We start from the raw sequence: 25,185 nt of genomic DNA, 5'->3' as shown, positions 1-25,185 counted from the left end.
TAGTTTTCCCGCACTTGCACTTCGGGAAATAACTTGGCTACAACGACCTGATTCCGTTTGTTGTCCGTAATAAAAGGATCATTGAAAACTGACTGCATCAGCGGGAGGAAGTGTTCGCTCAAAAAACCAACCCTCAACATATGAACATCAGGTGAAATAAGGAATAGAAAAGAACAGTATATCGACTAAAATAATGAATGCAACTACATTCGTTTAATTACCGGCGTAAATTCTCCGTTTTCCTGAACAATTATCCATTTTACTCTAGTTCGAGTAGTCAGGAGGATACACACTACGGATGAAGTACTGGCCTGGATTTTCACACGACACCATCGGACTTGCGGTTATTCTATTCCTCGTCATTAGACGCGAAGTTCCATATTCTGCAACGAAACATACCAGAATAGGACAGATTATCAATACTGAGCAGGTTTATACGTTTCTTTGCGGGCGATAGACGTTGTAAGATCAATGATGCAAGTGGAGAGGCGGAGATGAATGCTCTGACCCTCTAGGCAGTTCTTGATTGCGTGTAGTTTGGGGTAGGTTTAGCTTGGTACGATTATGATGGATATGGACTTAGTGAAATACTCACCTTGGAACGGAAAGACCTTCAACGAATTTCGATGCTGGTATTGATAAAGGTCCAGAGACATTCTAGCTTTCAATTAATGAACATGTCACTAGTTTTTTTGCGATCACAACCACAGTGTTTTCAGTAAGCGTGTTTTCTATATGTCGGAAAGAAGCCACGTACAGTCGACTGAAACCTGGTAAGATAAATATGAGACTGGAAAACTTTGATACGGCTTTCATGAATTCCGTACTGAAGATAAATGGCGCGATCTATTTCCACTGAATTTGGAATCGTCACCTCATTTAAAGCGTCTTGAATTCGCACCGACATCAGTGCAACAGCCATTTAGATTTACTCTTACCTGCCGTATACAGAGAAATATGAGTGGCCACATGGTCTGTCTAACTGTAAGTTCATTCCGCTGCTGGTAGGCCCCTCCATAGCGAACAATACGGTCTGAAATTACCACCTGGGGATTCCCAGACCATAATCTTCTCACAGCTTGGTGAAACAAGCAATTCGGAATAATTCCAAAGTAAATATGAAAAAATTCAATAAAAATACAAGAATTTTTTGCCGCAAGTGAACATAAAAATAGTTGCGTTCTGACACGTTCAAACAAAATGACGCAATTCCAGCAGTGGAAAATTCGCTCCACCGTCCACTTTGCGTTAAAAAAGCCTACTTGGAATGATTCGGCCTTTATATGCCCCCGAGCAACTGCCTAAGTTGTCACGCATCGCTGGGCTCGATAGCTGGCTCTGCACACGTTTACGTCAGTTAAAACAACAAATGGAAAGACACAAAAACTGATGGGAGAACGAAATTTGCCTCTTAATTACTAATGGGCGTCACAACTTGAGACAATTAATCTAGACTTGGAAATTAAAAGAGGTCAGAGGAACGGTCTCGCTAGAAGTGTTGCCAAAAGAGCAAGTTGAAAAAATATGCCACGGCGAAACAAAAGGTTAATCTGGTTCTCAAACATGGCGCTGTACAAGGGAATAAAATTATGAAAAAATTGGTTACCGTGCCCACTGTACTTGCCCAAATTTATGGTATAAGGACTACATATAGATTATATATAGGGTGCGAGATATCTCAGTGTTAAGAGAGCAAATTTACTGACCGTATGGTCCGTTGTTCGAACCCGACCACTGCCTCTCAACTTTCCTTGTCTAAGCTTGAGCAACCTGGCGGTATCCCAGACCTCGTGCTTCCTTCTGGTGGCATGGAAGTTGGGCACCGAAAATGTGCTACAGCCGAACGAGATTATATAGAGAAAGTTTCATTCCTGCCTGTGTCTATCTATTCTTGACGTATCAAAGTTGTACTGTCAGAGAGTGATCACAGTTAGACTAACCATAAAAAACTAAATGTCAAAAGCAAAGGGACTAACCCATTCGGATACGGCATTTTAGGAAAATTTGTGAGATTTTATGTGCATACGTGAGAAGCTCTCCCCTTTCACTGAGGCTTCGTTCTCATGGAAGCATTGTTTTTGGCATTCATTTGTGTACTGTCCATCTCTCAGCCGTAGCACCCAAACGCAGCGGCAGAACTCAAACGAAGTCATACATCTCCAAACATTAGGATGGGTCGTGAAAATCAACTGTGTTTCAAGAATGTTCACAGCATATTTCTTTCGACTGTACGGCAAGCCATCTTCAACTTGATGCACATCTCGTTCTAATGTCCAAACCAACCATGCTGAATATTCCTCTGTTCATTATTCCATTGTGAAACGTCCAATATATTTCGGGTGTGTGTTTTCACAGTCTGAGGACCACACCTTACAGCGACGGATTACGTGATGAGTTTGGAGATTTCCTGTAAACAGATTTTATGGGATAAAGCACCCGGAATGATTTCAAATTTTTTTGGAAGTTCAATGGCCTACGACATCATTTTATTACGACATTAGGTTGCTAATGAATTGGAAAAACCTCTGGTTATTGGTTATAACCACCGTTATGAGTCCTACGCTTTTGTGACACCGTGCACTTCATACCATCATCTAGTATGGTACCCACTTGGCACCTGTATAGCTCCCTTTAAACAAGGAGATACACCAAGAGCAGAACACTTTAAGTGCGATTCCGGAGAAGACAGATGGTAGCCAAAGCATTTTCAGCACAGCCCTTCAAAAGATATATTAAAGCCGAAGATTTAGTATTGCTTTTTATAAGGCGTTACCAGTACAAGCAACAACACACCAGTACTATATGACTGTGATTAGCTGCCATACACACATAGTGAACAATTCCATAGTAAACACCGATGCCATAGCCTAGTATTTCGGTGATCAACGCACCTCGGCATCGTATCAAACTAACGCCCGAGTAGTCGGAATGGCCAAAACGTCCTTCGTAAACCTCGATCAAAATAAGCCCACCTTACGACGAATAAACCTTTGATAAACAGTCGGCTTACGAGGTAACATTTTGCACTGTAATAAGCTATCTTGCACGCCATGTCCCGTGGGGCTTGTAACAACACTCCAAGAAGATGATTTGGACTTGAGAGTGTGCGAAGATCCAACCGCACGCTGTTTCACGATAACCTCCTTGATTTTATGTTGACAAGTCACTGTATACTCTCAGCAAGCCTTTCGTTAGCAAGAGTTTGGAGTTGAAAGCAAATATGTCGTTAGCAGATGATACTTGACCTTGTGTAGGGCATGTCCAAGCCATCCAAACCTAAAGAGCTTCTGACTGGAATTTCGCTCTGTCACTGAGTCGAATCTCTCCTAAAAAGCCGGGCGACATTGAAAAATATCCTTAAGAGTTTATTCGTCGCTCACCTGGACACCATGGTCAACTGACGCCTCCTATACCAAGAAGGTACCAATGACCACACCGCTGAATTTATTTAAGGCCCTGGTTTTCGAGCAGCCATATTTCACAATCAAGGTGTACGAGGGCTCTTGAAGCTACCTTGAGCTTCAGACAAATTCGTTCTTCACTGATCAAGAAAGTTAGCAAATACTGCTGGCTCATTGATAATGCATGCATTGATTTCTTCTGTCACGGTGCTATCAAGGTTTATGCAGTTGCATAGATACCTGAACCGTCGACGAACTCACAAAGCGCTCACTGTAATTCCAGAGGGACGTAAATGACTCATCATCCCGAGGCGATATATTGCACTTCGGCAGTGGAAAAAAACCCGAAAACTCACTTGATTTCCGAAATCCCATTCCGACTGATCAGACTATGGTTGTCTAATGGAATGGTAATATTGTCTGCGTGGTCCTAGTAACTTTTGCTCCCTGTAATTCCTACACCAAGAGTCTTCAAGTGTACACTGCAATATAAAATCGATGGCATGACTGAACAGGTCGGTGGAGAACAGCCTTGCTGAACCCCACAAGCTGTGTAAAAAATGTATAGGGTTAGTTGTAAACGACTCCACGATCAGAAATTTTGGAAGAGGGAGCAAGTGGTGCAGTATAAAACTCCTGAGCCATTCCTCTGAAGAAGAACTGGTCTTAAAATCAAGGAAAACTCTCGCTGTTTGCTTAAGTTATTTCTGGCTTTGCTCAAACAATCGGCGCAATACTGAGATATGATCCGCGCACCGCTTACGCAGTCGGAACACCAAATAAAGCTCTCGAATTTGTCTAATTTGCCGCATCTGGACGTTGCAGTAACACTGTTGCCAGTAGGTGCGGTAGGACAGACGTCAGGCTGATGCGCTTAAAGTTGGAACTGTGTGTCTTTTCAAATTAACTTATGGGCGTTTTTGGTTGTAGTTGTTCCCAGGCAGGTAATGCAGAAGAACACGACTCAACAACGCTTTCATTTGGCGCTATTGTAGGCACAGCTTTCCCAGCATACCGACGGAACTCGAGTGCAGAAAGCTATATTAGTCCTTTACAAACTGAGGTGATCTTGGCTCAGGTTTGACTGCTGTATTTAAGGGGATCGAATAAAAACCTTACTACAGAAGCCGCCGACCAACCGAGCTGTTGCTCCACAAATTGTCTCAGATGGTATCTTTTCTTCCATACGAGAATCCCAATTTTATCGTTGATGAGTGCGTCCTGTTTTGCGGGTAAGCGCATTCCTCACTGCACTGAGCCCGCTGTTTCCACCACGCAATCCCAGTTGCACAAATTTCACTTGAGATGACGGCTCGCAGGCTCTTTGGCTGAATTATGATGCGCTTCTCAAGGAATGCAGACTGTTATCAGTCAGTGACAGCGACCGTTCTGAAGTCTGGTGGTCGACATATACACCTTCGAAAATACCACATAACAAGTTTCCAGAATCACACCCCTCTCCAGCTACGATTATTTTCTTTCGAAGTTATCACAGCCAAGAAAGCCATTAGACTGTCAAAAGGGAAGTCTGTTTCTTAATTTAAATACAAAATTTTTTTAAGTACAGTGATAGACTGTATCGGATGAAAGCATGGCAAGGAACAAAACTTGTATTCCAGTATGACTGGAAGCCGTGTACTCATGTCCAACGCTATATAACGGCTACTTGCTCGATATTGCTCCACAAAAGTTCAAAAACAGAGCAATTGTGCAGCATAGCGAAGCCCGCAGTATTCAAACCGCCCAGGAACAACCGGCGGCCGTCACAAAGTTGTAAAATACGTTAGCTACTATTGATCCACCTTGTGTCCAGATGAAACTTGTCACTGAACTCCACCTTACCTGAATTAGCACATTCTGCTGACAAACAGAAATCTCCTGCAATTAGGTAAACATCTGTAGTCTTTGTGTTGAATAGGAGAGTGGTTATTTCCGGATAAAAATAACCTCTCAAAGAATCGTAGGAACGTTTCGTTTGTGTGCAATCAGAAACTATCATTCAATAGCGATGATCCATCCAATATCAATCGTCCAATCGTCAGATGCGAGTCCACTTAGGAGTGGACAGATGAACGATACAGGCCATAGTTTACAGTTGTCCGTTTAAACAATGAAGCCTCGGATCCGGAGTTGAGTGTCATGCGAACACCAAAGCTTTGTGCTACTGCAGCTGAAAAATCACTCAAATTTTTAGCCAATCGCATGGATAAAGCAAGGGTGTTTTAGGACATGTAGTCGGGTTTCAGAAATGCAACACATGCAGTCTGCCAATAAAGTACCAAAACTTCTCGTAGAAACAGGCTGTTTGGCAGCTCCCTTAAGGGCTCAAGCGGCAACGGCGTCTTTAAAATGGAGGAACGATCTCTGACGATTGAAACTACAGCGATTGTGTGAACAACGGTGTGAAATTGGTCACCTTCATAGCTGTTTCAATGATACACCTGCAGCTGGGTGATTATCAAAAAAGACGGGAGAGTGGCTAAGATATAAGAACGAAGAAAGATGGCAGACGTACGCGATCGCACGAATTCACTAATACGATCTGCTATTAGAGCGAATGAGGCAACCGGATGATGTCTTCACTCGATGGCCGATGTTGCATAATGGTACTTGCCTTTGTGAAGTTCAAAACTGCATGTGGGGTAAATTATTGTCAGGGCGGCTCATTCAAAAGCCTGACTGCAATCCAGCGGTGGTAGGGGTGAAACTATTTTGGCATTCAAAATATTAGGAAAAGATTGCTGCGATTTTTCCAAACTCAAAAACTACAAGCGAGGGAGATCATCAAACTTAGGTGATGAGGTTACAGAATACAGGTGGCTTGGGTGTGCTGCTTGGTTACTGATTTGTTCGCCTAGCTTTGCAGTTGGATTGCAAACTTGGCATCACCAGTCGAGGTGACACCGTCGGTGTCCTCAACTTCGAGGAGAAGATGTCCCAATAACTGAGCCGCTTACAATCCAGCTGCCAAGCTCGGTGGACAGACAAACAATCAGACTTTCACCCATTGACGACTGTGGTAAGACAGACTGTGAATGCTGCATGGGCATCCACCACTATAATCCAATGTGGTACCAAGGTGGGAAAACTGTTGCGCGACGATAAGGTCCACTCACTTCGCGATTGCGATAGTTGAATCAGTGTTCTTATTAGCTACGCACCGCTGTTGAATAAATGTTATTCCATACAAAACGTCTTTATCTGACTTCAAGCATCTCTGCCTAAAGTAATCACAAATAGTTTACGCAAACAGTGCTTGTTCTTTAAAGTACAATTGTAACATATATCTTCATACGCTGAGGCACCCAACATCATCAGCTTAAGCCATCGGTTGCAGACAGCATTAAGGTGACTATCTATGTAGGACCAGTTGACCTTGTAAAGCAGAACTTTTGTGACGTCCGGCTCCACGGCACTCATTACTGATCGATAACCTCAAAATACCACACCATTTTGTCCTCACAGAACTTGTGACAAGGAATTTCATTTTTTTCTCTACGTCCATATATATAGCAAGAATCGATTTGGAAGCCACCGAGAACTGATCAAGGTCTATATAAACAAAATCACCAATGAAAAACCGTGGATACTAGTAAACAAAGCTGAAGGGCTTAAAGTGTGCGTGTTTGTCCTGCATTTTTCGTAACAGATTCGTTGTTCACTTCGTCGAAAAGTCATAAGCAATGAGTACCACTAAGGTTACATTCTCAGAGAAAACTTTGGACGGTAACAAAGCCATCCTACATCGTGGAAAGCAGGAATATCCACCATTGATGTGGTGGAAGTTCACGGCAACTTTCTGGCAGCGTTTGTTGTTTGCTCTCGTGATCTTCTTCACATGCACCTTTGTGCTGTTCTTCAGTTTGTGGATATATCAATGCTTCCAGTTGCCAAGTAAGTCGGATACAGATGACTCATTCGTCTTCGGTGATTATATTAATTGTATGATGGTAGAGTTTTTCAGTGAACAGTTCACAACGGTAAGTTGGACGGTCTGGTTGAAATCTGGCTGAACAGTTAGAAGTGTCTTCAGCTTGCGCGGTCGGCACAGATGATCTATCAGTTACCGAGATACGAGTATGGGAGTAGTTAAGTCCTGAAAAGCTATACCAGCGCGCCTCATTCTCCACTAAGAAAATTCCGGTTTTCTCGTGTGCACACACGCATAAACAAGATCGGCGTACGAACTTTGAACCCGAACATCAAGAGATAGAAAATTACGACATCCTGCTGATGGGTCCCTGTGGGGAGGAATGCACAACAGGTTTCTTTTTGATGACCTATGCCCTCCACGGCATAGCTCATAAACCTGTTCGCATTTCGCTCAGAGCCCACGCTATTAGGAGCCAAATATGTGTCAAGGGGAGTAGAATAGTGAAAACCTTGCACAATTATTTCACAAGGGACTTGCTGAACAGTTGGTGATTGCGCTGATTTTCACTAGACTATTGTGTGAATTGCCTCCACACAGATAGGAAATACGATTATTCAGGCGGACACCATGCAAGCTTTTCAAAGGAGTCGAAATTCTTATGGAGTACCGTATCAGTTTCGATATTTTGACATAACCTCCGTTGTTGTGTAAATAGTTGTGATATGATTCCAGCATGGAAGTTTTGCTTTTACATTGAGCCAGCCTGGTTGGTTACAGCTCACCTTCCTATGTACACATCAGTCTGAATTCTCAGGTATAATGGAAGTAAAATATGTTCCCCTAGACGTTTGATGCCTCCAGTGACAACGACGAAAGGACAGTTGATCATCATCATCAATGAATGCAAAACCAAATGGGAATACGGATGCTCCGCTGGCCTTATGTGAACTGATGGTTGGGGTTTGAAGAATGAGTTTAGAGCGGTTATGGCCACAATTGCCAAGTTAACCGTAGCTAACGAAACTAACGGTAATTGGCGATGGTCGGGTCTCACCAGTCCTTAGAAATGGATTCACAGAGATATCTCCGTCAACCGAATACCTAGGGGAAGCATGACTTTGGGAGACCTGAAGAGCGGAAACGTTATAGCTAGCCCACCCTTGCTTACCCGGTTCGCTTTATGCAACAGATAAAGCGAGCCGGCTGATGGCACCACGGATAAAATTGTTACCAGTTGGGGAAGTCACTCCGTTGAACAAAAGCATCACCAGTTCAGATAATTCAAAACATGAAGTGACAAGAATGATATTAAATTTAAATTTAAATGCTCAGGCCACGTTGACAGCCTCACTGTTTGTACTACTATTCTCCCACTTGGAATATGCATGTTGTGGGAGCATGAGTAAAGATCAAGGCGTAGCACAACATGCCTATAACGATGAGAAAAAATCGATATTTAATTGAATATCGCCCCATCTGATTCACAAAGTTACACAACATTCACGCCGATATTTGTAGTATATGCAAAATGGCACAATAGAGAAAAGGAGGCACAGTGAGCCTAACCCAGTTATCCATCCGTCCTATGCATTATTCTCAGTATGGACTCAGCTCACTAATGGACAAATTCGTTTCTTGTAGACACGGTCAAAGCAGATGGAAATTCAGCGTGATAAAAGCAACCATCCTTGGCTTACAGGCAGTCATCCACATTTATGAGGGAGTGGAATTAAAAGCCGTGTAATAGGATGAGTAAATCCAAGTTCCATAAGATGTCGCGTCTAAAGAAGCTTCTCTTTTTGAATAAACTACAAGATCAAACATTTTCCTAGTAGTATCCCTCTCCAGTTACACATTACTTCGTGCTTCTGAACAACGAAACTTCATGCAGTGGGCTGTTTCGACGGTAGGTAACAAATACTTTTTATAGTAACTTATAAGCATTCATAAAAATGACGGTAGATGGACGTGATCATCATACTCGTTGTAGTCCTTTCAGCCACACGAAATCGTTTAACTGATCTCACGATTTTCCTAAGCTTTACCGCCTGTATTAGCTGAATATGACGATATCGGGCAATTAGACAATCGGGGCCAACCAGGACCATTTCTGGTACCGTTCAAATCAAGCGTGTACTTACTGACTGCCCACACACACTAGTTAAAACTCTAATCCGCATAGTTTAGGTTCACATTTTAGATTCTGCCAGTGCGGTGCGCACCTTAAGTTCCAGCACGTGATTTTTCCCAACGAGAGTGGACAACATGCCCATATCTGTATCCTACAATGCCTGACAGCCCACTACCATGGAGCTGTACAAAATCCTCTCGGTGTCCGTTTCAAAAGCTACCTACAAAATATTAGTAAGCACGAGAAAACCAAAGAAAATAAAGTGCAACTGAGTGACCCATTTCATAAGTTAAGCAGCTGATTAGAAACTGGTGATGAATTTGTGAATCTATTGAGGAAATGACATGTACCATTTTGAATGCTTGAAATGGACATTTGGAGGCATCCTGAGAGAGGCCTGTAGGATATATTCACGTGGGCATCACGACAAATACAAGCAAAATGACAAAAATATACTGAGAAAACAGGTATAATTCCAGAGATCTTGGATGTAAACGTCTTGGTAGCATGTGATGTGCAAACCCGCACTGCCTAGTGCACAGGACTAAGCGTTGCCTAGAATTTTTTTCAGGAATCACTAAATGCTCGTCAGTGACATTCTTTACTAAATTGTCTCCAAACGAATCACGCATAGACGACCACTAGCGCCGACAGGTGTTTTCCAGTTACACATTCAGGAATCACTAAATGCTCGTCAGTGACGTTCTTCACTGACTTGTCTCCAAACTAATCATGCATAGACGACCACTAACGCCGACAGGCGTTTTCCAGTTACACGTAAAATGTAAAATATTCTTCTTAACTAAAAAGTGTAGGTGCGGTGTGCTTATGGGCGCTGAATTTATTTGTTTTTGATTAGTTCGTGTATGCGACCGATGAAAAATCATTTGCTTGGAGCCACCTGGTAGGCGTCGGGAGAGAAAAATACTCTGGAAATGCAACACGGACTTCCGTCTTGTCTCAATAAAGCGGAGGGTCTGGGATGTGCAACAGACCTTTCAAAATATACAAAAACAATACAAGGCAGAACAGCAGAAAGTAAAGTAACTTTCAGTCTTAACGCGCTAGTGTGCTGTAGTTGTTTGCTTTAAAACATTCTATAGAACCGACTTTGTACTCAAATATTTTAAAAAATAAACTTAACCAGCTATATGGATAACTCTTCTTCAAGGATGGCCCAGACTTCTTGTATCCTGGCAAGCAGAAACCATAAGCGTTCCACTGAAACGGTACCGTCATGTTTTGGAAGTCTATGACAGCTCACTGAATATTTACAATTTAGTTTATCTAGCATGCAGATAACGCGTGAATGCCTTCATTACCAAGATACGCAAGCAAGCCACGCTCGCAACCCACCCTGTTGTGTGGTGGAAAATGGAGTTTCCTGAGAAATCGCAATGCATTATGCGAGATGCAATAGCATCCTGCGTTTCACCAACGAGTAAAGCGTTTGGTTCATTAATATAAACTTTCCAACCGAAAAACCTAATGAGTTTTATCGGACTCGCCTTCATTAATTCTCCATCAGTAGAACACTTCTTGACTGCCTAGCGTGCACTCATCATCAGGTACGGCGACCTGGTCATTTTAACGACCAGTCAGAATGCCCAAATGGCTACGATAGCATCACCAAAGCCAACATTAAAACAACGCACCAAGAATGTTTAGATTGAACTTGGTCTCATCGCAACAACTCACGTGTGTTTTCACTTAGAGTGGCAGGTGACTTATTACTGCGTTCGACTGTTACTGCCGTGGAATTTGGTTTGTCTAATTTTCTTTGGACCAGTGGACATGCTGAAGACTAGGTCTAGAGCGTTTTTAACTACGATGCTTGTTGTGTGGTTTAGCCTTCACCCGGAGGAACACTGGGGTCCTCCTCTCCTAGTGCTCCTGTTAACGAACGTTTTCCAAGAAGCAAACCCGAGACTACTGAATACAGTTTCTGAAAACAGCTGTCACTGACCATTTCGGTATCATTCTAATAATCTCGTCTTCAATCTGGTTTAACGAACCGCCCAGATTGGACTTGGATAGCAAAGACAAGCGCGTTGGTGGGAAAGTCACTATTCATTTAATTTCCGCCCAGCAAACATTCACCTGACAAATGCACAGCAATGGAGTATAGAGTCCTTTTCGTCTGATGGTGTATAGGGAGACTTGGTGACTTTTAACTGAGAATTCATGCTCTCAACGAAGCATATCTACGCTGAAAAGTCGAGAAGCACTCCACAACTGTTTCATCCTTGTGGGGAGTCGTCACTAGAGCGCATCTCACAAAACTCAGAGAGTTTCTAACCTTTGACCTTCCGCATAGTGGTTGATTAGTTAACCGTCGGGCGGCTGAATAGCAATGGGTTTAGCTCACACTCAGAAGGGACACAGCAGACAACACATCAGGTAGTCACGTAATGACTGGATCCTCGAGTGGCGACTTCACAGAGTTATCCACTTGGTAGCTAAGGTTTGTTCGCAAGCAAATAAGCAAATGTGACACAACAAGAGAAGTAAGGGATTGTGGGCTGAACAACTAGCCTGAGGCCTTAACCGGGTAATTTTCAAACAATCCAGGACCTACCGAAATTCACGACCATTGGAGGACGTTATGCATTACAACACAAACTTACAACTAGCAGTCAGAAATCTTGAGTGAATACTAAGTATCTGGGGGGGGGGAGAAAATATATGATTACTATTCCAGACCGACAAGCAGCGGATGGACATGGTAAATGGGATGGCCTCAATTGCATCTTGTTCATTATTTGGAATTCGAGGTACAAACACCGCTGGGCATGTTTTCAAGATTCTTTGTTTCTGTGATGCAAGTCATTCATACTGCCCCTCTATCCCTACCAGTGCTTCATCATCAAGTAGTCAAATGAATATTCGAATCCACGCACCCTCTGAGCAAAAGAAATGCGAGTGAATTCATCACTTATACGTCAGTCACTCGGTTTGTGTTGACTGGACACAAGGTTAATTCGGACCTATTATCTGCATTTGTTATTCGGCCAACAGAGCTATTAGGTTCATTCAGAGTAATGTTTTCTGGAAGTTCTTTTGATTCACCAATTAATCAAACGTAATTTACGGATGAATATATTGGACACTTGCATGAATCTTCTTGTTCAAATAGAACTCGAGTGCCTGAGAGTTCACAGAGTATTTGGAATGAGCGATTGTCGGAATCAATTCACGTAAGTCTACTATAGGTTCTGGCTGTACTTAATAGGACGAACAAAAGTGCCCTGAACTGCCAAGTAAGTATAATATTAGTCACTTCCTGGCACGTATGAGAGCCTAAAACGACGCACGGCCACTCCATTCCCAGTCAAATGAGACTCACAAATATCTTTCCTGCAGTCTACGACTTGCTTACGAGTAAACCGGTGTGAAGGAAAGTATTTTTAAAAATATATACGCACCGGAAAACATTTGGTGCAGAACCACTGGTTGCTAGCAGGACTTCCATGGAAGTGAATCCCGTGGCAGGTACGCTTAGCCATTTCAGTATCGCATAATTCTACATTAGTCTGCCATTTTGGAAACATTGGGTGATCCTGCTATAAAATTTATTACCTGATACATTATCTTATTTAAAATATAGGATATTTCCCCATACTTATTAATCAGAGTAATCACCAAAACTGCACGGAGATATTTGACGGAACATTATGAACAAATTTCGCCTGAATGGACAGTACCTTTAAGACATTTGAGGGGTGTTCATCGACTGTATGCCACAGGGAGTTCCGTACTATATTTATCTAAAATATTGGCTCCGCAACGGTTAATTTTGAGCAGAATGATGTTCTGTTGTGAACGCAACAGTTGCCTAAATATGGTTCTCACGATATTGCTATTGTGGCTAAAAAAAGTTAAACTATCCACAATAGAGTCTTACAAGGTAAGCATTGCTATTAGCTAAACTCGCATCCCAGTTGTATCCTGCGTCAGGCACACTGAGTGAAACTTCTTTTCTCCTTTTGCAGCAACAGAAGTTAAAAGCCCAAAGGCGGGCGATTCAACTGCGAAATCCACTGAGCCCGATAAACCCGGTGAGTCCAGTCAATGTACTTCATCCGTAAACCGCAGCGGACACGAAAAGTACGGTACCTAAAAACGACATGACCAGGCAAAAGCTTTCGCATGTGGCTTAGGTGGTAAAGAGCGTAAACATGTCAGGCAAATTTTGAAACGTAGCACTGTTGATTTCACCATATCCACAAGAAACAGTTGGCCAGTTTTGAACAAGACATATACAGGACCAGAAAATTATTACTGTCTAACCCTGTAGTCAGAACAACCGTCTGACTGGAAACTCACAACACAATGTCAGCTCCAGTATGGTTGGCTAGTTTTCAAAATCATACTTCCGTTCAAAACTGGTCTCTTCACTGGATGATTGTTCACAGTGAGTACAAGAAATACCTGTGGGTTGCGTGTGCTGCAACGTAAATTTGGTAACACATCCCACGATGTTTGCTACCTAAGTTTGTTAATACACACATGTTTCAGTATGAGTAGGCTTCACAATACGTGGGGCAACTTTGTAACATTTGCTTGGATTTGACTGACGAAAGAGTGGAGGCAACGAATCTCTAGGACGACTCGTTCGGGAGAAGCCGAAAATTTTGGAACGGCATCAGAAATAATCGTTTCACTACTCATCCAACTACAGTGGCATGTTGGGACAACAAATACATTCCTTACCGTTGTTTAAGCCGCCCACAGATGGTCACTACTCCAGCTTAGGTCTGTAACGAATTGGGCACACCATTCAGATGAACGACAGTGGCCTGCTTGACTTCTAACATGGTATCGCCTACGTGTTCACGACTACACAGGATCGGATGCACTGACGTAGAAGAGGCCCAGATTGCTGTAAACATTGACGGTAGCCCAAATTTTAATAGAGAGTTATTCATTTCTAGACAAGCAGTATCCATCGGCTAGTACCGTGTGTGGCGTATTTGATCGCCCACCTGGTCTCTGAAACCGGTATGGACGAGGGGTACCTTGGAGACATTATCCGACGCGCGTAGTTCTGGGTCGAATGAACACAACATCAACCGCCGCGAGTATCGGATTTCAGTTTTAAACAAACAATCCAAGTAAATTCATTGGGGTACAATGTGGATGCAGACTCTGCAGCCAGCACTGTTCTGTTGAATTTCTTCAAAATGATGCGTTTGGAATGACCTACTCAAGGGCAAATGACCAGTGATATAGTTGTAAATCGTGATTTTAAATGAAATGGCAACTAGACATTACGGGATTACTTCCAATACACTTGCACGTGTATGCCGCGCATTCGAAGGTGTTCTTGAAAGCCAAATGGGACTAACGAAGCCAGTTCATCTACTAAAAGTTTGTGAAGAGCCTTTCGCCCTGAATAATCACGCATATATTCTGTTTGCCCGAAAAACTGGCGTTGAAACTGGTTTTCTGTTAAGCCAGATATGTATATGCATTCACTGCTTTTATTGTGTTGCTTGAAAGCGAGAGCCCCAAAGAAAGAACAATGGATGGAAGTTTGGTTTGTTGACTGATCTTGTGCTCGTATGACGACAGGATTACTTTATCTCAAGGTAATCATCAAATTCTCCAATTTGCTGTCATACTACACAAGTAGAATTCGGCTACAGTGGATATCCTAAGCTAACGAAAACTCTACGTAAAGTCGTAGAATACGTGTTAACGAGCGGATGTTTTCAGTTATTAACCGTCCGGTCAATACAGCTACAATTTCATTACATACGAAATCTCACCTCAAAATTCGACGAAGCATCGATATGTGTACTTACGCAAGCCCAATATTCCGTAACGGTATTACGTACAGTCATTGGTTTTTATGAGGTAGCTCTGAGGTGCAATGGAATATGCGTTTTGCAGCGAGCGCTTTGTGGAACCTGTGCATCTGTTCAGCTGCCCCTTGAAACGGAGTTGTAGGAACGTATTTTTTCTCCACAGTCGGTCATTTTGGTTTGTGATTGTGTCTCACATAAGACCGCACGGGGTGATCCACCATTCGAAGCTTTTTGCCCAGTAGCTATTAAATGGAATTGGTCTTTTGCTTTTGCAGAAACGAGCGTTGTTATTCCAAAGGAGAAGGACCCGTCCACGGAAGACAGTGAACCTGATAGCCCTGGTGAGTTCAATCACGGCACCATATCTCTAGGCTATAAAAATGCTACGACAACACTCAAATTCTATAGTTTTGTAGAACAGTTTGCCCAGAATTGAAACGGGCCGAGAACGTAAAAAAACAATGGTATCGTAAGCAGTCTAGGGGAGAATCCTCACTTTCTTCCACGAGATTCATGCACGGACCGTTCGAAAGTCAATCTGAATTTTCGGGGGTTGTTGGCCTTCTCATCGGGAGCAACTGCACAATTTATCCCCCGAACAAAATTGTGTCGAGTTAATAAGAAACTTCGTCACTTATGTTTTTGTCGTTCACAGACTGAGTCACTCATAAAGGACTGGGACGAAGTATGGGCAGTGTCCTTTGATTTGAATGGAATTTCAAGAAACCCTCAAAACTCGACGGTTGCATTTGTAACAAACACAATTAGCAAGTTATTCTGTAGTAGATGAGGTGTGTTTTTAGTACGCTTGATCCGAAAGCAGGAAAATGCATTTTTCCATTTCAGTATGCGAATTATATTTCTGATGGACAGTTTCGCACCAAGTAGCCCGACTGTCTACAAAGATTTTGAGTCAGTTTTAATGCAAAATATATTGAAAGCGCACCACAAAAGATAATGCATAACGATTCACCTTAACCGGTCTGTTCGTGTTCCCAATAACTGACCGCATTTCAAAGTCTACCTATGGGTACTGGCGTTGTGCTTTGGTTGTCAGCCGCACGAGGTTTGTCTTGTTTTGTTGAAAGGCAATTCTACCACTAGGCTAGCTCTTGTGGTTGTCTTACTGATGATTGGATCTGCGAAATAACGAAAATATGAAAAGTAAATCAGTGAACGTCTCCATGAACATAGCATCAGAAACTCATTTTTCGGGAGTTTCTGCGTAGGTACATCCGAGTGTATCGACTATCAAGAATTCGATCGCTGTGAAGAACATTTCCATGCAGTATGCCACACAAGTTCCCACATTCATCTACAGGTCTGAACAGCCGTACCGTAAAAACTCGGAAGATCATAGGACCACTTGAAATAGGGGTAACGACTACGTCACTTTGATATCCCCTGAAACTGTGTATAGTGTGTGCATACTGTCTGCGTATCTGGATTGCGGCATTACTCTAGGCAACTGACATCGATGCGTGCTTGAATCAGAATAGCAATTACCAGCGCGGCAATTTGTAGAGCTGTCACGAGTGTTTTTCTCTAGATAAAATAGAATGAATAGTAAATGCAAGAAGTGGAAAAGTTCACCACATTACAACAAACAATTCCTGCTTTTCCTGTGCGCACTCCTTGATGCGAATGATATAAAACCTTTTGTTTCAACTGAATACGCTGGCACCTCAAAATCTGTTTCTGGAACATTTTTTATTTATTTAGATGGAACAGCCATGCGGTCATCCTTGAACCCGATTCCATCTGAGAGCTAGGGATACGAAACTCAGGACAGCTATATTTTTCGCGAAAATGTCTGCACGATATGAGCATGACACTTTAGCAGCTTTTGATTCAAAGGTTAATCTCCCACTTCTTGTTGAAACCCATCCTTCACACCGTTTACCTTCTAAACTATGGGTGCTGATACTACACTGGTACATCGTGTACACTGATGACCCGTCACCAGCAAGAACCACAAAAACTAGTGTCTGTGGGAAAACAAATGGGCTAGCGATCATGCTCTCCTTAAGCTACGTCCACAATAGTGTAAACGGAAATCTAGTGTGGCGTCCTTCCATCGGGATAACAACATGCACACTGTAGAAAGAAACAGAAGCCTCTTTAAGCACGATTTCAGAGATTTGCCTACATGATGGACTCTTGAAAATAAATCTTACTTCAGGTGCAATGAGAAGCTTAATATGTTCTCAGAACAGTCAGAGGATGAATCTGACCAATCCAGTTAGGTAAAAGCCTCACACCAACTAATTTGTCAAGGCGGAATTCTTGGGTGCTGTTTAGAAAATCCATAAACACAAGAAAGCGAGGAGGGATTATCCGCGCAAACACGCACCGACGACTGCTGGCAAAATGTTTGCGATTCGAACACGAAGCTTGGTGAACCAACCGTCAACCAAAGAGCGCACTTGAATGAGACACATATGGATGCACTGTCCTTGCTCCGGGAACCTTTGATATTTTAATGGGGAGACTATCGCAAACAAGAGGATCTGCTGAGATTCAGTTGAATCTCCCGTATTCTCAAACCGAGCAGACTAATTTCGTAGAGCTTGTGTTCAAATAGGACTTAAGAGTGACAGAATATCAGAAACGACGCCTATTTAACGGGCCCCACGTAGAGCGAAACCAGTACCGGGATTTGGGGGGTCAGCAATTTTATGTGAGTACCGCTGGGTTTTAAAATGTCTTGACATCTGTAATTTCATTCTACCTGAAAAACGAGGCGACTTTGAGCAAGATTGAGGGTTATCTACAAATGAGACATTCAGCGGTGTCTGACGTTAGCCACACGCTATTTCGCTTGTGTATTCAATCATAATTTTTCTGTCTGTGAGTTACTTTGCTGCCTAACAGTGTGTCGCATTCCTTAGTCCTGCATGGAAAGTAATTTTTTCAAAAGACAATGATCAAACGCTCGGTGTTCTACTCCGTAACCCCCATTCACCGAAACGACAAAGACTGATGAAACACATATCGGTTACGTGAGCCGCTCTTACAGGCTATATAGTAGACAAAAATCAGGCAGTCTGATAATGAGGAGGCCTATTGGGAACAGTATACTGGCGGCAAATGTAGGGGGACGAAGGTCAACTTCCTTCACACCCAAACTCAGCAAAATTTGCGTACTACAGACAAGACTTCGCCGAGGCATTCCACGTTTCATCACTTAGAATAGCATCCAAAGAGGCACACATCCACCACTCATCACAGGTAGACAAATAAAACTTGGGAATCAACGACCCTCAAAGAGTCATTTCTTTCACAGAAATTTATATACAACTGAATGATAGGAGATACTATAAGCGGGTCAAGAATTTGCTGTCTCCTTTTAAACTATGTTTAGTTCCTTTGCATTACTGAATTTGCCTTGTGGTTTCGCCAACATTTGAGAGTTTAGAACCTTTCAAGATTGGGATGCACAGTCCACTTTGTAGAATCATCCAGCACTAGCGGACGCCTTGAGCGAACACAGGTTCTGCATATTAAATGCAATGTGAGAGGTATACTATATACCTCAAAGAAAAGGGTGCATCGAACGGGCATTTCCTCAGTACCTACTGGACAGTCTTGGTCTGTTCAAACCGTCGTCTAGAAACACAGACAGTGCGTTCCAAGAAACAGTTGGCCAGTTTTGAACAAGACATATACAGGACCAGAAAATTATTACTGTCTAACCCTGTAGTCAGAACAACCGTCTGACTGGAAACTCACAACACAATGTCAGCTCCAGTATGGTTGGCTAGTTTTCAAAATCATACTTCCGTTCAAAACTGGTCTCTTCACTGGATGATTGTTCACAGTGAGTACAAGAAATACCTGTGGGTTGCGTGTGCTGCAACGTAAATTTGGTAACACATCCCAGTTTGTTTGCTACCTAAGTTTGTTAATACACACATGTTTCATGAGTATTCTTCATCAAACCTGATAAGTCAAGTGGTATGTTGGACTAAACGCACGGTTTGCACTGGCAGCTTTTGCTGATTCGTGATGATATTGAGGGAAAGCCGTTCTAATTTTATATGCAGTGCACCGACCATGCTGCTATCTACTTGCCACCCGATTGGTCGAGAGACACACATGAATTGAACTACTTCACTGAAGAAAATTCAGCTCACTACTCCAGGAAACCTGGGAAACGTGTTACTCCTGAGGCGAATCAGTTGCAGAAGGGTGTAAATGTGCCCCTTGTGCACGCGATTCGAGCCGTTTTTTCTTATTCGCCAGTACTGGAAATATAGTTTTGGTGACCCTAATGCCATGAGAAACGATTTGTTTGGACTGAATGTAGAGTACTGTTTACAGAACTCCTACAGTGCTTAGATTTCTCTATTTTTAGAATGATTATATATATGGATGAGCTTGCAATAATAATCCGGTTCTGTCAGGGAAAGATGAATCTCAAACCAGTAAATTTCTCATAATTAAGTCGATGAGTATGGCCTACCCTTCATATTTTAGGACAGCAAGCTAAACTCTATGGTGAGTACTTTTCCCCATTATGTTGCAATCTTTCCGTTATCTGGTGTACGTGGTGAGCAAGATATTCCTACACAAAACTGCAGTATATCAAAGTTTAACATTCATCGTGGTTGAAGTTCCGATTAATTGAAAATCTGGAAAATGCGGCCCCCAACCAATAGGGTTCGAGCTTTATAAATACATATGAGAACAATCAGAACGCGTCGCTGAACACTATCGTGACGATACAAGGCCTTCCACATTTGAGTGAAGTCTTCTGTATCACTGGAAGAAATTTTTTAACGCCACAGAAAAAAAACGAACTTATCTGATCGCCTTTGGTAAACATATACGCAAAAGGAATTCGTTCAGGGCCTATCACTGCCTTTTCCGAGAAATTTCGATTAGATGCCATCAATTCTTGTGTTTAAACCGATGAAGTCCCTGGTCTTCAACGCGATTCATCATCAAAAATCGATCGACAACAGTGTTAGAATTTTAGAATTTGGACAGCAGAGGAAATGTTTTGAATTGTACCGTTCATTTTAACCATTAAAGTCAATAGGTCCCTTAATTCGCCCGAGAAAACCTCCCACGAAAAGTATCATCGTTGTAAAAACTTTTTAAAACTTTATAATCCCGTCCTGAGAAAGAAAACATCGAAAGGACTACTTATTAAAGCATTTTTGGTCGTTAAATAATCCACTTTTCCTTCACTAAGGAATGAAATCTCTTCACTTTTGTAACCCTGACACTGAGCTGTGAATTAATTATCACTTCAAGAAGTTTACCTTGTGAATACAGTTCATCTATCTATCCAAGTGCCTTCAACAGCTTCCTTGACAGCCGGTAGATTATCTTCTTTCTGAAATTCACCCTTCAACTCATCACCTTTTAACATCACTTTTTCACACGTGATTGCGCACGTAAAACCCTGAAAACTTGCGTGACGACTATTTATTCCCACCATCCAAGTTACTAGTGACTGGTGGCTTGTTTTCGACTGCAGAGAACTTGAGTAGAGACTGCAAACACCGGAAGTCATGGCGAAGGTGTAATGTTCCACTAAGTTATCAGGCATATCTTCAATCGGTCATCCGACCATATTGTCTTCGGTTGGTCAGTCAACTGTTGGTGTCTCCGACCAATGAAACTGTGTACTATGCTGAATGATCGGCCGGACCAAACCAAATCTGGCGAAAATATTTCAAATGTACTTTTGATCCATAGATGAGCTGTGCGCCCTACACATTCCCCAAAATCACTGAACATATGTTTTTTTCCTTTTCTATCCCCGCCCAACTTTGCACTTTTATCACCTATCATTGACGTTCTCATCCAAATTCCCCTCTAAAATCAATAGTCAATGCCCCCAGCCGGAAAATGCACCCGGCGGGGAATCAAAACCCCAATAACGTTTTGCCATACTCTACTGTTAAATACCAGAGCCAAAGACTCCCTAAGTGAACCGAAAGTGCACTCAAAGTATCTCTTGCAGCTATCTACATGGGATAGGGAGCCCTGTCTTATGATAAGCTGATTCTGGCAGTTTCATGTTAGGTCTTTCGTCGCGATGACCTATAAAGAAGGTATAATAGTGTGTCGAATTTCTTTATGTATGGCTAGTCCAGCGGTCTTAGGAGTCGGTCACCTGCTGCTTAAATCCAACATTTTTTCCGGTGCTGTGGAGTCTCATTCACGATTGATTATTTATCACCGTTTTTAGAGCTGAACCTAAGGCGCGATCAACTAACCTTTCATACCGGCCTCTGGAAGGAGCTGGAAGGCCTTGTGAACACTGAAAACATGATGTGTCACTTAGTAAGTTTTTTTCCGTTTTACTCCAGTTTGCCGTATTTTTACGTGAACACAAGTAACTGAGTGATACATATCTGAAACATTGACTTTCTATTCTCACCAAAGACGATAACTGCTTATCCTGTTTGACGCAGTGCGCTTCGAAATGTGGAGGTGTATAAACGCTCAGTGTTGGTCTGGTGTTAGCAATGTTGTGGAATGTCTGTTGTCTCCATCTTGAAAAGAACCTGAAGAATCGCCGGATGAAACACTCGTGTGACCGGCCAAAAACGTTATTTTCTCCAGGGAAACCTCTCCAAATAAAGGCCGCGTCCTTTCAGTGACGTCAGCCTATGCTGAAAAGCCGAGAAGCACCGCACAGCTGTTTCATCCTTGCTGGGGACCGTCAGCTGTAAGCATCTCATCAAGCTCAAGGAGTCTCAAGCCCTCAACCTCTAGGTTAGTAGTTTAAACAAGACCATTCGGCCACGAATGGCTGAAGACAGGACATGGCGCCAATTATCCTCCATTAACGGAAACCATACAACGTATTGAATGGCTCCTTTGGTGTCTTTTTCCCAGAAGGGACTTTATACATCTTGCGAAATCATTATTCTCCTTAGTGAAAGTTGATCACACTGCTCATCAGCCGCTCGTGGTCAAACTGTTCAGTGTTCAACCCCTAACCTGCAGGCCGTGGGTTCAAAACACTTTGAGTTTCATGAGATGCACGCTGCTGATGATGATTCCAAACAAGGATGAAACGGGTACAAAGTACATTTCGGTTTTTTTAGCATGCACCGGCTTCACTGATAAAATCTCTATTACCAAACACCGAATCCCCTCAGACCACTAAATCTTTAAATAGGCTTGTCTTTCGTTGGATTGAATATATGTAAAACACTTGTACAAATTCATCCCAAAACACATCTGTTTCTCAAGCTCATTAGCCATGCGCACGATGCCAAAGTGGTGTATAAAATACACACCACTTTGGCATCGTTGCATGAAAAATAAAATACACACCACTTTGGCATCGTTTGCATGAAAAAGGCTGACGGGAACTCGGGGATTTCACTAACATGAATGACCTGAAAAAGGACAGAACCAATAATGGATTTTTCAGGAGTTTCCCTAAAAGAAATGCCTGTAATTTCTGAATGCCGTTCGATACATGAGAAAACTACCAGCGGGTGATCCATACAAGTGAGACAGGGATAAAGCGAAGCCTTCGGGTAAAAGTTTGAAAACTGTTTACGTCGGGATCAATTTGCTTAAGTAGCCAGCGTTCACGAGAGCAGAGCATGGAAAACTCAATGTGCTTTCTGAGCGCACAGACTCGGGTTGCACGAGCTAATCTCGACTGCTTCAACTATGGCCAGGCATGAACAGTGAACGGATCCCGGTACGATATTCAGAATTAGTCACGTTATCCATATCAACCGAGTGAGAAACGACTGCGCATGTAATCTGTTTGTCAGCCAAACTGGGTTAGCCCTTTATTCACCTGAATAAACACCGTATCCTGGGCACTATCTGTTCTGTTGTACAACAGTATTTGGGGTAGACTAACATTCTTCGGGCTTGGACCGGAAGCTAACCTTTTATATGTAGAGGCATTAGCTAAGTAACTGTGATCCACATTTTGGATGAAGCAGCAGATATTTTTGCGAATTTTGTATTGTGAACGCCAAAATCAGGTAATTTGTGACCCGATCTCGATTCGAAGGACGACTGATTAAGACAAGTGTCCTTTCGGCTCCAATCTGTTTGACTGTCTCAGTTGTCTCAGTTGAGAATAATCTGTCCAGATAACCATAATCACGAAGCATGCTAGTTAGAGACTGATGTCTAGCTCTGAGTTCCTTTTAGAGCAAAGTTTTCTCATCCTGTCAACAAGACACCGAAACAAATTTCGTTTCTGTTTCAGTAGGACAATTGGATTAATTTGGTGTACCGCCTCTTCTAAGATGGTCTCCAATATACGAAACATTAAATAGGACTTTTAGTTAGTCTTAGCTACTACGTAACTGCGGTCGGTCCAATTACCATCGAAGAGTTTCGAACAAACAGATCACAGGGAAAATGCATGATGTGTATGACTTCCAAAAGTTGATTTTTGGCCTGCAAAACGTCGTACAAAGTGATTTATTTAGGGAGAATACACCGGTATGAATAACCTTGTCAAAGAAAGTCGCCATCTACCTTGTGGGGTTTTGTCCTAACAGGATTTCTCAGGAGGGAGATCACTAAATGTTCGCACACAGTAAGTGTAATGCGCAAGACGCACATATACATATGGGGTTGGGGAAGCGAGTGAAGACTTTGACTTTCATATAAGGATGAACTCCGGGTTTCCCCAGAAACACAATGCAGCGAATTTCTAACTCCTCATAAGAATTTTTATCAGTGTGCCATTGGACAATAAATCCGTTGTGTACTTCGTTCCGTTTCTAGTTAACACAACATTTGCAATCAAACTGGCCGACCCACTGCATGGACGCTCTCATATGTACCGCCAGAATAACCGATGGAATAGGAGGCAACCATGCATCGGTGACCTTGTGGTTGATTGTCACCGAAGCCAAAGACGCCTGTCCAACCAGTATGGATCCAATTGAGGAAAGCATAGCGGAAGCTCTCCGCTCGGATGATAAAGAATGGACGGTGTATAAATGTAGGTACAGTGGTTTTTCAATGGAGATTCCTAATGGGATTCATTCTTGGCGGTCCCTTCTCAAGAGGGCATTCCCTATCTGGGAAACTCAATGGTGGGCATTTGAGTCAGCTAATTAGTTTTGGACCTGTTTGACGTGCAATTCAATCATATTGAGAGGTGTTTATTATTACGACATTAGGCAACATATTGTAAGACATTTTTTGTTTAAACCGAAAATCCCCCCTATTTTTGTGGTCATTTAGCGGGATACCACCCCGTTTGCCTGGCCACTTGCGACGCTTGGAACTAGGTTTCATAGCAAGTTCTGTCTCCTAAAACGTTTCTGATAGACCATTTGGCAGTTACTGAACAAAGCCAAAGAGATCTTATTCCTTTTCGGGAAGAGTCGGTAAATAATCGGCGGGTCCAAAAAGCAGCATGTGTTTAGTCCTGTAAAGCCATCCACTACGCACTTCTTCAAGGTTTAGTCCGTCTAGTGCATGCAGTAGAATCGGCTGCGTATCCGTCTGGTTTCCAGTCCAACAGTTTATCAGGTACTTGAATGCAAGCTCAATATGCTTAGTGAAAGGAAGAAAGCCTACGCCATGGAGTTATCCATTGGTAAACACCAACTGGACAGTTACAGACTATTGGACGGGGAAGAAAAACTCTCATATGCATCTTGTTTATAAAAACTGAATAACCGTCTTGTTCTCGAACGCGTCTACCTCAACTATCCTGGATACTCATTGACTATCACTCATATGTAAGCGACTGCCACAAAGCAATTCCACAAATTCCTCAATTAACCTCACTTTTCAACAGACGCGAAGCGGGTTTATGAGAAAACCACATACTACCCGCACATCTCATCAGTAGCATCCATCGTTACATTAGTAATTACCAAGTTTTCCAAGAGGATGTCGTGAAAAGTTAATAGTAACACTAAAATTCTTTCAAGTAGGTAATGCTTCTGACAAATTCTAGTGCAAAAAATAATTGGAGAGATCTTTTAAGGTCGGTAGATCTATCAT

At 42.5% G+C, this 25,185-nt stretch overlaps 2 protein-coding genes across 2 annotated transcripts in view; both read left to right on the top strand.

The window, feature by feature from the left end:
* Positions 1–6,345, top strand: part of T265_01340 (hypothetical protein) — a gene marked incomplete at both ends in the record, with an annotated part of 38,756 nt that extends 32,411 nt beyond the window's left edge. Inside the window, one exon of the mRNA XM_009165346.1 lies at positions 6,268–6,345. Coding sequence (XP_009163610.1) covers positions 6,268–6,345 — 78 coding nt within the window. The remainder of the gene's footprint in view (positions 1–6,267) is intronic.
* A 1,003-nt stretch (positions 6,346–7,348) lies between these two features.
* On the top strand, positions 7,349–24,173 carry T265_12770 (hypothetical protein; the record flags this gene model as incomplete). Its single annotated transcript, XM_009165389.1, has 2 exons — positions 7,349–7,381; positions 23,950–24,173. Coding segments are annotated over 2 exons (255 nt in total), but the record flags the coding sequence as incomplete, so codon positions are not given.
* Positions 24,174–25,185: the final 1,012 nt, after the last annotated feature.

This window comes from Opisthorchis viverrini, assembly GCF_000715545.1.
Source record: "Opisthorchis viverrini unplaced genomic scaffold opera_v5_14, whole genome shotgun sequence".
In the NCBI taxonomy this organism is placed as follows: Eukaryota; Metazoa; Platyhelminthes; class Trematoda; order Opisthorchiida; family Opisthorchiidae; genus Opisthorchis; species Opisthorchis viverrini.
The sequence above is the reverse complement of the archived record's forward strand: the minus strand, read 5'-3'. Positions and strand labels throughout refer to the sequence as shown.